The sequence below is a fragment of the Pezoporus occidentalis genome, unplaced genomic scaffold, assembly GCF_034315485.1.
Source record: "Pezoporus occidentalis ecotype Australia unplaced genomic scaffold, CSIRO_AGI_Poc_V1 ctg93, whole genome shotgun sequence".
Lineage (NCBI taxonomy): Eukaryota > Metazoa > Chordata > Aves > Psittaciformes > Psittacidae > Pezoporus > Pezoporus occidentalis.
In genome coordinates this window covers 4,729,832-4,744,381 of record NW_026916294.1, presented here as the reverse complement: position 1 = coordinate 4,744,381, position 14,550 = coordinate 4,729,832, and the positions used below count along the sequence as shown (strand labels likewise).

The 14,550-nt window shown below is 49.5% G+C and overlaps 1 protein-coding gene across 1 annotated transcript in view; it reads right to left on the bottom strand.

Annotated features, from left to right (window-relative positions):
* GALNT14 (polypeptide N-acetylgalactosaminyltransferase 14) overlaps positions 1-14,550 on the bottom strand; it is a 96,648-nt gene that overhangs the window by 53,515 nt on the left and 28,583 nt on the right. The window contains exon 2 of the mRNA XM_062606053.1: positions 8,215-8,384. Coding sequence (XP_062462037.1) covers positions 8,215-8,384 — 170 coding nt within the window. The remainder of the gene's footprint in view (positions 1-8,214; positions 8,385-14,550) is intronic.

Sequence of the window (14,550 nt, the reverse complement as noted above, 5' to 3'; positions counted from 1 at the left end):
AGTCTCTCTCCTCCCCAGGGAGGCTCAGGGATCACACTAAATCCCAGGACAAGCAACTGCAGAGCCAACATGGACCGTGGCAGGGGACCTGTCCCATCTGAGGAGGGAAGAACAGGCTCTTCAGGACAAGTGGATGTTGGTGTCACCATCTGGCCATCACCTTATGACCTGAGGTCACCAAACATATCAGCATCACCCAAGCAGCAGCACAGATCCTTGCTTGTGACGCACATGGATGAAGGTTTTCAGTCACCTCAGCAGTCCTCCATCAGGGCAATAACACAGCAATACACAGATCTACTACTGACAACAATCAGTCCTGGAAAAGATGGCAGGCAGTAGGATTGGGAGGCTTTAGCAAACATGCTTCAATGTGCATTAACCCCTGCTCTCATTTAGGTGTGCCCGTTATGAGTGCACAATTAGACCCATAGTGTCTGCAAGATAGGAGAGATGGGTAATGCAAGACTCAAGCAACTTCAAAGCCTGTTACACAGACACAGGCAACTGGGGGAGAAGAGCTATGACCTACGTGCGCTGCAGTCGAGGTTTGTAAATTATGTCAGCTCTTACAAAATGCTGGGCCAAGGCAGAGAGGCAGGAGCCCTAGAGGGCTCAGTGGTTTCTGCAATGAGAGAAACCTGGGCTGATTTCATAGCTGACCCTGTTTCAAGCAGGAAGCTGCAGCAGAGACCTCCTGTGGTCCCTTCCAACTTGAATTATTCTCTGATTCTACAAAGTGCCTGTTTTTGATTAATAGCTGTCTTGCTTTCCTTGCTTAGCTGCCAACAACTGCAGATCTCAATACTCCTTGTTCTCTGCGCTACCTGAAAACAATCTCTCTGGGTTTTGATGGCATACCTGTTGCTTAAACCTCCTTGGAGTTTCAAATTCACCCAGAAGACTAAGTACAAAATGCCTCTGTGTGTGGCGAACGCTCCAGATGGGCTGAATCTACAAAGTGCAGAACTGAGCTCTTTTGAGTGAAAGACTCTGATTTTGGCCCACCTATAGTCACAGATGGGTTAGGTTTAGCCAACAGGCACACAAAAGCCGGTGCTGGCCCAGAAGCAACAGGCAACAAACTGGCCATCAGAACCATGAGGTGCTGGTACAGCTGCTTGACAGGGGCTGGGAGGCCAAAATCACTAGTGTGTAGTAAGTGCACACCCGTACTCAAACTACACCTCACCCTTAAGTCTTTGGCCAGATGGGACCTTCCCAGTTTGCATCCTCTAACTTGTATTTTGGGCTTCATGCTTCAGTTCATCCAAAGGTTTCGGCTCTCCAGCAGCACAGAAGTCTAAACTGTGAGTGACAGCAGGTATAAACTCCAGCACAACCAATTGATAGTGGGTTTTGATAGTGGGAGCTCTGTACTAGGCCTTTTGTTAGCAGACAGCAAATTTTCCCAGCTAGAAAATGACTGTGCTGGTAACCAACCTGTATAACAAAGGTCTGAATTCCTGGAGGGGTGAAGAGCTTGGAAACAGGATAACTATGATGAGAAGAAATGACAATGAAAGTTCCCTAGAAAAAGAATATAAATCCCAGCATCACATGGCAATTCCCTTTCATATAGATGGTATGTCTGGATCTTAAATGGTTGATCAGTGGTTGTCAACAGTGTGGAGAGCAAGCTAGCTGCCCAAAACTGTGTCTCTCACTGACTTTCAGCTGCCCAGCTGCAGTAATAGAAGATACAGAATATTAGATGCTTTCTCTCACATCACCAACCTGTCCTAGCTATTTCTATCATTGTCAAAGGGTTACCAGGTTGCACAGCAGAGGCATAAGCAATTCTCTCTCTCAAAACATTGCCCAGCCTGTGGAAGTTCCACAGGCCACAAAAGCCAGCTAATCAAAGGCAGAAACACAACCTTGGCCAATACAGGCAGTCCTAGCTTATCCCCATGATGCACAGCCCCTGCTCTACTTGATGGACAGTTCTCATACCTTCATCCAGAGATCTCAACCTAAGGAAGTGATGGAAAAACACAATGTAGAGTGCTAACCTCTTGGGGTCTGGTGTCCAAGAGACAAAAGCAATCATGCCACTTCCTAATTTCCTACTTCCATCTCAAATGTGTTTTCCACCATTAACTGCCCTGTTGCAGGGTCATGCTGTGCTCTTGTCTGTCACTAGAAATAAGGAAACCAAGACCAAAAACATGGGGATCCCAGATCTTCCCTTACACAGCTAATTCAGCCTCAGCATATGCTCTGCAGGCAAGAGAGCCAGGGACAGCCTTCACACATACAGGACTTTGCCCAAATGTGACAAGTCTCATTTTGTAATGAAATCACAAATGCCCTGGCTCTGCCCAGAGAACAGTGGTAACAGCTGGAGCAACAGATCAAGGGATAGAAAAACCCTTTGGGGTATTGCTGGCAGTCACACAGCAGCTAATAACAAACCCCAAAAGCAAGAAGAGACCCTTAGCCCATTGCATCCAGCCCCCTCCAGCCCACACTAGGTGCTGCCAGTCTGCTCACTGCAGGGCATTATGCACTTCCTATGGGTGAGCACTTGCAAGGGACACCCAGCCCACGCAGGAAGGTGCAGGACAGAGCAAAGCCAGCAGCACAGACATGTGAGTGCATGAGGACATCTCCAGCTTTCACCAATGCTCAGATCAGAGATATGGGAGCATTTGAACTTTTTCTCTCCCCCATCCTCCTCACTTGGCTCCCTCCCTCCCATCTTAGACTGTATCACTCCATCCATCCTCACGGACAGAGGTCCACCCCACAGCACTTGAGACACCTCTGCTCAGCCATGCCCTGCTCCCTGCTGTCCCACCACCCCTCTGTCCCAAGCAGATGCACCCAGGAGCACCAGGCCCAGGGATACCATGTGCCCACACACCCGTGTCCACACCACTTCTTGCCCTCCTCTACAAGTCAGCAACTCACAAGACACGGCCTGAATAAGCAAATTGTAAAAATAACAGAATCCCTCAGGACTTAGTCTGCATTATGCAAGGAACTGGATTAGCTCAGCTACAATCCAGAGACCACAGTGAGAAACGGATGCAGGCAGCAAAGGAAAAGGCAACCATAAACCAGGAAAACCTCTAGATTTGGTCCATCTGGGTAACATCCCTGCAAACCTTGCCCCAAATTCAAAGTGTGTTTGGCCACCTGCACTAGGTACCTACTTGCTTTTGCTATGGATGGCAGAGCAGATCCCCACCTCTGTCCTGTCTGTGCAATAAGATGGGCTTTTCCACACGTCCTCAGACATTTAGCTCCTCCTTTGGGGACTCAAGAAACCAGCCAAGAAAGATAAGAGGACTAAATCCCTATGTGGGGTACAAAACGCATTTTTAGCTGCTGAGACCCAGTGTTCACCTCAATTCATCTCAAAGCGGTTTTGGTCTAGTGGGCAAGGAAGTTGAAGGAAGACAAGGCAATGAGAAAAGTCCAAGGGGATCATAAACATGCTGAGCCAAAGGCAATGCTGTCAAAATCTACTTTTCTCCTCTTCAAATCTTCACTTCCAAGAAGATATTACAATATCCTCAGTGCCCTTGACTGCTTGCCACTCCTGGGATGCAATCATCAACTCAGCCAAAAATGGAGCCACTTCAAAACCTGCCTGCAATACAGCTGCCCTCAAGCAGTCTGCACATGGCTGACTACACACGCTTTCACTTGCTGCACACCAAACGTGTTTGCATGGGGCACAGGGAAGGTGCATAGGAGCAGAGGTAAGCAGTCAGTCCCATGTGCCTGTGGCCATGCACAGGTACCACACCTGGCAGAGGTTCCTCCCAGTCACTCCCCTGCACTGCACAGTCAGGTATTTTTGACCACCCCAACTAGAGGTGCTCCAGTGTAAAGCTGAAGGTGCAGCCTCTTCATCCTTGGGATGCACACTGCCATTAATGGGTCAACATAACACTGTAGTGGTTCTGCTCCAGGACTGAAATCCTGACATCTATGGACCTTGAGAATGCAAGACAGCAGCTCTCTGGCCTAGAGGAACATCACAAGCATCACGTCTTCCCATCCCTCCATGAACAGGTCCTATGAGCTAGCCCTGCACAGCTCTCCTCTGCAACAGACACTCCAGCTGGCACTGCATGGGGGTTTAAGTGAAGAAACCAGAAGAAATCTTACAGCATGTGATGTTCCACACAAAGGGAATAGGACAGAATATAAGGACAGAGCTTTTCTAGAGGGCACAAGTTAGTGTGATCCAGGTCCTGGGCTGCCAGGATGCTCATCTTCAGCAGACGGTGCAATGCCTGATATTCATACCTGCCAGTATCCCTGCCAGCCTTGCATTTCAATCATAATTGGATTTTAGCAGCTGCTTTCTCTCTTTTAGATACATACCCCTCAAGCAGCTGTGAAATTCAAGTTTAACTGGGTAGACAGAGCCTCTTGTAAAGCACTTGGGACTTGGGGAGGGAGGGAGCTTCAGAAATTCAGAGCTTTATTGCCTTATGTCAGAATTTGAGAGGGCTCCATCCCTGGCCTCATTGCTCCACTAGCTCTTGAGACAGCACTACTAAACTGGTGTCGGTGCTGCAGAGAGAAAAAGCAAGATGAATAGAGGAAAACAGGCAGCGGGGATGCTTGAGGCTGGCTGACGTGATTTGCAATAGCTAGAGAGGTCTGCTGACGGCTCTTACCTCTCCTTCAGCAACTATCCTCCTATCCTCTTATCTACTCTCCTTGTCCCTGATTTCACCTCTCTGCTTCACTCCGTCAGTGAGCCCAAACCCCAGCTCAGGTTGGTGCTGGGCATAATTCAGTCCCAGCCTAACCTGGCAGCCACAACAGCATCTGCACATCTATTATACCCATTTGGGAGGCGGAGGTCAGCCTAGGCAGCATATGGAGCAACTGATGGCGAATACCGGAGCTCCCCGGGAGCTGTCTGCCACAGATGGAAAAAGCCCAGGAGCCATCATGACAAAACCTCCTGGCTGGAGGTGACGCATCCTCCCTGTCGGCTTTCCAAGCCGCTGAGCAGTACTGCAAACCTCAGCTCCTGTCCTGCTGTGAGCATGCCTGGCACTGACTTACTCCTGCTGCTTTGGTCCTGTGGTTTGTCGGTGGGAGTAGCAGAAGGTGGGATGTGGAGATGAGGTAAACCCAATGGCATGTGGCTACCATGAAGGAGAGGGACTAGCCATCCACTCCAGCAGCATCAGCTGGTGTCGTGTGATGTGGATGTGTCACCTAGATCTGGGTCCAGCCTGCTGTGTGGTCGAGGGAATTTGTAACCCCTGACTTTTGGTGGGGATGAGATATTCCACCACAGAACCATACAAGGAGAATAGGCATCCCTTTGAATGGTCCAGGGGCTTAGTCAACATACAACCAAGAACACCATTAATGGCAGTGAAATGCAGGCAGGTCACCAGGAGCAATGCTCCAGCTGTGAGATCTCCCAGGACAAGGAACATGATGTAGTCAATAGAAGCCATGATATTTGCGTGGCTGAAACCACCCACAACCCAAGCACAAGCTTGCAGCCCTGCGCTGGCCAGAGGCAGGCAAAGAGAGCCCCCACAGTTTCTCCAACTCAGATTCCTTGGAGCATTGCAATTCCTCTCCACCTGAAACTATTCCACTGGCTGCAATCTAAAAACAAAATCAACCCAGCAAACATTGCTAAGCTACTGGCTGTCAGTGCCACATCACACCCCGCCGAAACTATTTGTCCTCTCCAAGGCCTTCTGGCAAGGAGCTTGCTGCTCAGCCCTTGCCAGATTTTGTGTATTTAGATGTGGTTGGCAAGTCCAGATGCTTGGATGGATTAGCAAAGAAAACTCCAGGAAATCTTCTGCAACCGTCCTGGTGAAAAACATCCCACAGAGAAGCTGTAAGGAGCAGCATTCCCATGTCCCAGACCCTGGATCACGATTATGAGGTGCTGATCTCAGGGCATTACTATGGTCTGCAGGTCTGTGAGTCTTGATGCTGCCACTTGTCATACAGAAGAGAGAATAAATGGAGAACAAACACACTGAAAACCTGACTGCAGAGCAAGCTGCTTCAGGCAGCAATATCTGGGTGGGAGGTTGAGGAGAACCTGCTTGCCCATGGTGATGAACTGAAGAGTTAGGTGAGACCCTCTCCAAAGACTCCTGACCCCTCATGTGCATGAGCCCCTCAGCATGGTGGTGCCCCTCAGTACAGCTCCTGGCATGGTGGTGCCCCTTGGTGTGGGGCCTGTGCTAGGATGTACCTTCCCCCAAGGTCAGCTGGAGCAGAATTGAGGTCCCACTCTATGGGTTCCCCCTCAATCAAGCTTGAGCACTTCCAGTCTGGCTCACACAAAGCAGACTGAGCCAGGTTTGCCATTGAACCCAAGTCTCTAAGCACAGCCTCCAGCAGGTCACACAGCTCTGAGGGCTTCCCATCTCTCCTGGTAGCCTGGTCCACGGTACTCTGTTATCCCCTTCACAGGAGGGACCTCTCCTAGTTAGCCCCATGCTGGGCTGTCTTTACATGTTCTTGCACTGCCATCAGCAACTTCCCCCTGCTTCACAAACGGGCCATGCTCATCCATGCTCTCCCATCCAGCTCCCAGGTTGCACAGTAATGATTGAGCATCACCTGTGGAACCTCCTGGCACACCTCTGCCCTTAGCAAACATCTTTCCAGAGAGGGCTTAGCTCTGCACCTTCCTCTCCCCATTGACCACTGTGCCCAGACCCTTCTCTTTGCTCCATCCTCCCCATCAGCTCCTGCCTGCCCCATATCTCCCAACAGCCCCATTTCCTCTGTGGCCACTCTAATGCTCGCCTAATGGTGCGCCATCCGCAGCGCTCTTCAGACATATTCAATAAATCAGAATCCAATTACCGGGTTAAGGAAATTGGAAGCAAATGCAATTAGCTCCAGCCCCTCCCTCATGCTGTGCCCTTGCTTCCTCCTTAATGAGAACTTTTCTTTTGCAGGAGCACTCTGCGCTGCATCCGCCCGCCCAGGAACAAGGTTGCTGCCACCACACAGCAGGGATACAGTGAGGGGGCAGCTGAGTCGATCTTCCCTTTTAATAGGGCAGGTGGTTAATATCCCTGGCATTAATTCTCTCCAGGAATAGCACACTCGCTCTGTGCTCAGCTATAACTGGCGTCCATCAGGGCTGACAGCTCCTCTCTGGAGAAAGGAGCATCTGGTCCTTACTACGAAGAGGAGTTAAAGGGATAAATAAATAAATAAATAAGCACAAGGCTTGCTGTAGGAATGGAGATCTGGTGCTGCTTCAGCACGTCAGCCCAAGTGCTGCTTTTGGACTGGAATAGGGGAAATGCAGAGCTGGATCAGATGCTGGGAGCTCAGTTGCCCTGACCTGGGAGCAAGGTGCTGTGGCTGGGTCTAGGACAGAGCTCCCACCAGAGCAGTATGTCCCCAAAAAGGGCTCCCAGGAGCAGGTAAGTGAGGACACCTGCTGCCAGCAGGCTGGGATGTAATGCCAGACACAGCTCCTTGGGAAGCACCAGCTGTGGGCTGGGGATCACCGATGGGGGCCAGGTGTACGCTGTACCCGCAGAAGACAAGGAGGAAAACTGCATCAAGGGAACCTTGGGAGTATTTTCTACACCAGCATCACTCTATCCAGCAGACCAACAATTAACCCCACCAACCATCAACAACCTGCAGCTGCAAAGGGCAGCTCTTCCTTTTTGGCCTCTCGCAAGAGGTCCTTTGGGCTCCAAAGGGTATTTTTGACCCCGATGGTGCTGAAGTGGCTAGTAACCTAACAAGTTCTTACCTTCCTCTCCCCTTCAATTAGCAATAATCCCTTAGTTCTTACATTAGCTCCTCTCACTGCTGAGCAAAATGAGTTCTCAACAGTTATTTTATCTCCCTTGCACCATACCACTGCTTCATCTGCAGAGCAAGAGTGCACAGCACCAGTTAAGACTTTGCCTGTTGTAGAGGTGCTTTCTCACAATACCCATTACTTTTCTGAAGGAACAGCAAAAAAAAAGGCTTTTCCTTTCTTTTCCTGTAGTCCTGGCATAATTTATACAGGATTTAATGAATGGGTTTAGGGCTTCCAGACATGCCAAGAATTCAAAGTGAAAGATTCAATCCTAAAAATACAACCCAGGCAAAACCAGTCTCAAGTGCACCCACAGGGCATGAGTGAAGGGCCCACCTAGCATCCCAAAACCACATCCCTGAGGAGGAATGAGTCTATGCACCCATATAATACAGTTTAATGAGGAAGATCAGGAGAACCTGTGATGACGGGTGTCGCGGACAGCGCGGTCACTGGGGATCCTCTCGCTCTCCCGCTGGTTAAAGGCATGGAGCCGGTACGGGTCCTCGCCGCCCTTCCACCTCCGGGTGCTCAGGTACCTCCGCTCTTCAAACTGATCCCAAAGGTCGTCCCAGTCCACATCCGAGACCTGCACGCACAAAGTCAGCCCCATTAGAGAGAGAAGAGACCAGAGAACACTTGACCCCACTCCAGAGGTCCTCCTGAGCCCCACTGGAGGTCAGTCAGCCCTGCAGCAGGGGCAGGCACCACAGCAGCAGGCTAACAAGGAGCTTCATTAGGTCTTCAGGGCTTGATTTTTCCTTAGGTCTTGAAACAGCACGTCAAAGAGAGCCTGCCGATTTGAATTTAAAATGACTAATTGGAAACCAGATTCGGGTCCCTGCTGGATCCAGAGAGACAGCACAGGCTCAAGCAATATAAAACTCAAAGGTCTTGGTAGGGTTTTGATCTCCCTCCGACTGCAAAACAAAGGTACTTTACATCCCCCTCACCCCCGTAACCCTTCAGGCAAGAATGAGCCATAGGACAGGAGCAGTTTTGTCAAGCACAGTCCCATGTTTCCATATCCATACCCTGCCCTAGGGCTCACTCAAGAAACAGGACCCTGAAATAAGGAGGCCGTCATCCTCCCAGCCCAACTTTGGTCTATAATTGCCACAACAGGTCTCCCATCGAGGACTTCAGCCCTACTGCAGGAAGAAGAGCAGGCAAGCTGGTGCCCCTGTGGTCCCCCACCTCAAAAAGGATGGAGGAGCTGCATTTGGAGTTACTCGACAGCTCCGACAGCCATCAGGGGGTTTAAACATCCCTTGGCAGCTTGGTGCCATCCAGAGGTTTAAGCATCCCTCAGCAGCATGATGCTGTCAGGGGGTTTAAGCGCTCCTTGGCAGCCAGCGAGCACAATGCAGCACTGATAAAATCTCATCGTTACAGCAACACAACCTCTTTGATCTCAGCCTACCTGTAACACAGAGAGATGCAAACACCTACAGACATCTCAGCCCTAAAGAAAATTGTGATCTTATCCAATAATTGATCTTTTCTTCTTGTCTTCCCTTACCCCCCCCCCTTCAATTCACACCATCTCAAAACTGATTTTCCCTGCTAATATTGCAAAATGAAGCTTTTGAAATGGGTGATTTTTATCCTGTAATTGATTTTACTTGCATCTGGTAGTGCATTTTCTCTAGTCACAGGAAGGGGAGGAGGGAGCACCAGCTCCTGCAAGTGAATCACAGCAGGACCAAGCCTGGCACCTCCAGCAACATGATGCCCCACACCACCCTGGGTCACAGCAACAGAAGCACCCCCAAATATCCAACAGAGCCCAGGGATGCCAGGGTTGTATTCATCCTCCCTCAGTGTGATCCCATGGTCTTCTCAGGAGCAGCTCTAGCACCTAACCCCATTGCAGGAAGGTAAGAAGAAACCCCCAAGCCACCATCCATACCAAGAGAAAGTTATTTTGGACTAGAATGAGGTGTCCCTGCCCATGGCAGGGGGCTGGAACTTGATGATCTTAAGGTTCTTTCCAACCCGAACCATTCTATGATTCTATGGATCTGGGAGAAAGTTATGAAACCGGTAAGGCCACTGCAGGAGGTTTATAAGGAGGATGGATGTAACCCGCCTGCGGGCTCTTGGGAGGACCGACGTACACAGGGTGATAAATATTCTTTATGCTTTTTCTAAGGCATCTTGCAAAAGGAGATTTACTGCGGCAGTAAAAGATGAGGGGAAAGTGAGCCGATTGCATTGCCCAGACACCGGCAGCCTGACGTTTGTAAGTCTTCATGATGACCCCAGGAGGCCGGGCGCTGCTAAAACCACCGCCACGGATTTGCAGACCCTTAATTTTAATACTGTGAAGAAAAGTTGGTCTTACCAAACTTAATAAGGAGAGAAATGGCTTTTTAAAGAGTCCACACGGCACTCCGGTGTGTTGGATGTGTATATATGTTTTTATGTTTTCTTAAATGTCAGTTAAACCCAATAGCCTTGGATCAGCCAGATCTGGGCAAGTCTCTGACAGCTGGTGGATTCCCGTGGGCAGCCATGGCATCAGGAAAAGTGGAGCTTCTGCACATGCTGTAAGGGCAGCAAGGCTCTGGTCAGGCCAGCAGAAGCATGGGGTTGGTGCACTGGAGAGTCCTGCCACATGCCTAAAGGGCTGGGACAACGTTTCCCCAGCATCCATCTAACCCCACTACCATCCTCTCAGCAGGGGGTCCCAGCTGTAAATGGATACACAGAATTTACCAGTGCCTCATCCCATGGCATTTGTTTCTCATCCTGCCCCGGATATACCTTGCGTCCAAGGCTTGCATTCTTGGTTGACACCGCAGTGAATAACAGCCCCATAAAATCTCTACCTGAAAGACGTCAGCCCATCTCGATTCACTCAGGCTCTCGATTTTGGGTTGAGGAAAGCTATAAGTAGGATGATTCCTAAATATCAGGTAGCTAAATACATATCTGAGATCAAGAGCAAAGAGATGCTCCTGAGAGACTGGAGATTAAAGGGTTATTTTAATCGTTATCTGGCCACAAAACAAGCTCAGGGGCTGGGTTAAGTTTCTCAGCCAGAAGTAGGTATCTGGCTTTGGTCATCTGCTTTCAATCCACATCTCCTAAATCTTTTGGGTGTTCTCCAGTTTTCCAATGCAAACTTCCCTACAAGGCTAACTGAAATCAGAGCAGGACACTCACACACACACCCCACAACCTCACTGCACAAAGCAGAGAGGGAAAGTGAGGCAGCATCCTCAGATGAAGAGCTCCCCGCTTATGCAAGTGGTGGGAGGCAGGAGACCTCCCCAGTCTGCACACAGGGACTCCCCTGTTCCTTGGTGCCTGACCAGGGACAGGGAATGCCAGTTAAAGTGTAAGGAGGAATCCCCTTCAGTCACCCAGCGACAGCACATTGGTCACGGATTACTGGGTACAGTCTTCATTATAATATTTCCACCATGTATTATCACCTCTTCCTCACACCAGAATCCCGTCTTGGGAGTTATTTAACTGATGTGCTGAAATCTGAATTTAATTTATTATGATCTAACTCACTTTAGAAGCCAAATTACCCTGCACTAGAAAAGGATCAAGTCAATACTCCACTTGCCTTCCTATTTATCTTCTACAGGGCTCCTCTCTCCAAGTTTCATATTCATTTTCTCTCATGTACTAGTAATAAATTTTCATTTTTTTTTTTCCTTGGAATTAGGTAATTTCTCTTTCAACATTGCAGTTTAATGGCTGGTATTAATTATGGGAAACACAGTCAATGCTTAAGAGAGTTTGAGAGACTCAACGAGTCTGCAGGAAAGAGAGGAAAATAATATCCAAGAGGTAGTCATCCACCCTCAGCCAGCAAACACCACCCTGCATTGAGGGCATCCCTGGGGGGTCAATGGGAGAGATCCTCCAGGCAAAAAGACACAGAAAAAACTCAATGAGGAGAGGATTTTTTATGTCACATCAGCACGTACCTAAGAGCTTATCCACCAGCTCACTAAAACCACCTGCTAAAGGCACCCCAAAAAGCTACCTGCCACCTCACAGGCAAAGGGCAAACAGCAAACCCCTGGAGCAAGCACGGACGCAGCTTTTCACTGCAACTGTACATCAAAGACTGAAAGCCTCTCGGTGTAAAGATGTAATTCATCATCTGCCTCTTAAATCATGGCTTGGAAACAAGAAAAAAAAGGGGAAAAAATACCAAGAAAACCCAAGGAGCGGTGCTGCAGGGGGAAAGCGGGTCATTAGCAGTAAAACTACAATTTTCTGGCAACTGCTAATGCCTTGTTTATGTGGATTTCTGCAAATATGACATTTTAATGGCATAATAATTGTGTGATTACAGTACAGCAGGGATCGCTGGAGCGGGAAGGAGGAATGAGCAACCTAGCCAGCTGCTGCTGCAGGCCCGCAGTGTCACCATGGGATGCTCTGTCCCTCCTGCCTGCACCCACTGGGTAGGTCACGCTGGTCCCCAGGGCCAGGATGCATCTGCCCAGGAAGCAAAGGAGAGGGTGGCACAAGCCAAAAGTGGGCTCTGATTCGCTTTCTTCTTTTGCAGCACTGTTGTGAAAAGAAGAACTTAAGCCTGTGCTAAAATTAATGCTATTTTCCTTTTAGAGATGCTGGATGTTGCCATTAGACCAAGGTGGATCAGACCAGCACCAAGTAGAAAAAACTCATCCCTGCATAATACGGGACCAAACCTGACCAGTGCCTCCATCCTGCCTTCATGGGACTCAGGCATGAAGAAAAGGAGGAAAAGGGAAATAAAGAAATACATCAGCCAAGCAAAAGGTCCTATAAACAAGCAAAAACTCTAGAAACTCAGATGCTGTGCAACATGTTGCTGCCCAGCCAAGCTCAGTCGCTCCTCTGCCTGCAAAGGTTGGAGCAAGCATACGTGCTCGGCACAGCTTCAGGGCCCTGGAGGCAGAGGGCAATCTTTCAGCAGGAATTGCAACCAGGCATTATACAAATGAGATTTAAATGTCTCACCGAAGCTTGGATCCCCTGCAAGCAGCAGGTTCAATTATAGAGGTGTTACTGGCCGAGGCACTAATGCCATCTGAAAGGATTATAATACTTCAAACAGGGTAGGGCTCATCCCTCCTCGTCCCCTGATGCCAGCATTGAGAGAGCCAGCAGCCCCAGCTGGGAAAGGAGCAGGGCAGCATCATGGTGCCTCAGTCCTCTTTCCTGTCTCCCTGAACAGCCCAGATGTGCGCTGAGGTATGAGATCCTTGAGTTGAACTTTGGTGTAGTTTTCCCAACAGCAGAGCCCAGCAACCTGGCTTAGCCCTGTGTGCACACTGCTGCACATCCCAGTGGCCTCATCCCTAAGATACACTGGGGAGACACACAGAGAGCACCATGGCCATGCTCTTTGCCCTGTCTGAAAAGTATATGACAGTGCCAAAATCAGGCTGCAAGCCTCTGGAGAACAAGCTTCATACTCATCTTGCAGCACAACCTCCAGTACATCAGGTACCACTCAGCAGCAAACAAGCACCGACCCTGGAAGGGTCCTTTCTCTTATCCCCCTTCCCCAAACTACATAGCCTCCAGGCCAATCAACCACTTAAATACAAACTTAAGCAACTCCAGGCATTCAGAGGAGCCCACAGAAATCCCTGTTTAAACTCTTGAAGTTAAGTACTTGCTTAAGTGCTTCATTGGCTCAACGCAGTCTTCTCCAGCTTTGTGCTGACACCAACCACACATGGGAAATGGAGGAAGCTCTGGGCCCTGGCTATCATCCACCCTTAGTTTTCTGCTCCATTGGGATTTCAGTTCCAGTTCCTTTATCTGAGAGCCGAGAAACTCCCCTTCCTCCTGACCGGTACCTGGGCACAACACCGAGGTGCACTTTCATGGCAGGGACTCCAGGACTCCACAAGGACACACAGCAGATCCATGTCTGCAAGGATACCACCTTGCTCCAAGGAGGATTGTCATCTCCCTCTACTTAGAGGTCATTTACTGCCTCTCAAAGAAGCACTGAGTCTGCTCTGACCCCACTTGCTGAGGAAGAAAGGAAAAAACCCACAGAAATAACCCTAATGAAAGCAAAGCACTTCTCCAGCAAAGCCCCAAGGTCCCTGGAGATGCTCTGAGCATTCACCACTAGGCTTCTTGATGACACTGACCTTTCCCTGCTCACGTACATCACAGGCATGCTGCTCCATCTGCAAAGAACAGAGCATCACCTTGTCTTCTGCTAGCTTCACAGGGAATGCAAGTCCCTGAGCACCTTCTGCTGAGGTCCTTCCCACTTTCTCCCAGGTAGGAGAAAGGCCGTGCTATCACCACCTTTGCTGCCCTCCTTGCCTGCTGCCCAGTTTCCTTTACCTGTCTCCATCTGACCCCCTTCCCTAATGCCCACTCCTGTGTGAGAATTGTCTGGGTTTCTCCTGTGGTGCACGCAGATGTTTATGTAATCAAGACACCTACTGCGTCAGGAAACAGGACCGATAAAGGCTGGCAAGTGGTCATGGAGCAGGACTTAACATCCATGAACTAGAAGATGACAGACTTCATGAACTCCATCTGTAAACACTGCCTGGATGGAAGCATCCCTATCCAGGCTCTGGGAAATGCTCTTCAGTGTCTTCTTCATATCGCTCCCACGCTCAGCTAGCATCAGCACAGGCTGTTGGCCACTGATTCAGGGCAAGGAGCTGACCCAGGGGTCCGGCAGCTGGGCCATCGTTAAGTGTATCACAGCTAGAACCATCTCTTTGTGTATCTTCTTGCCTGTATCTGTGGTAAACTAC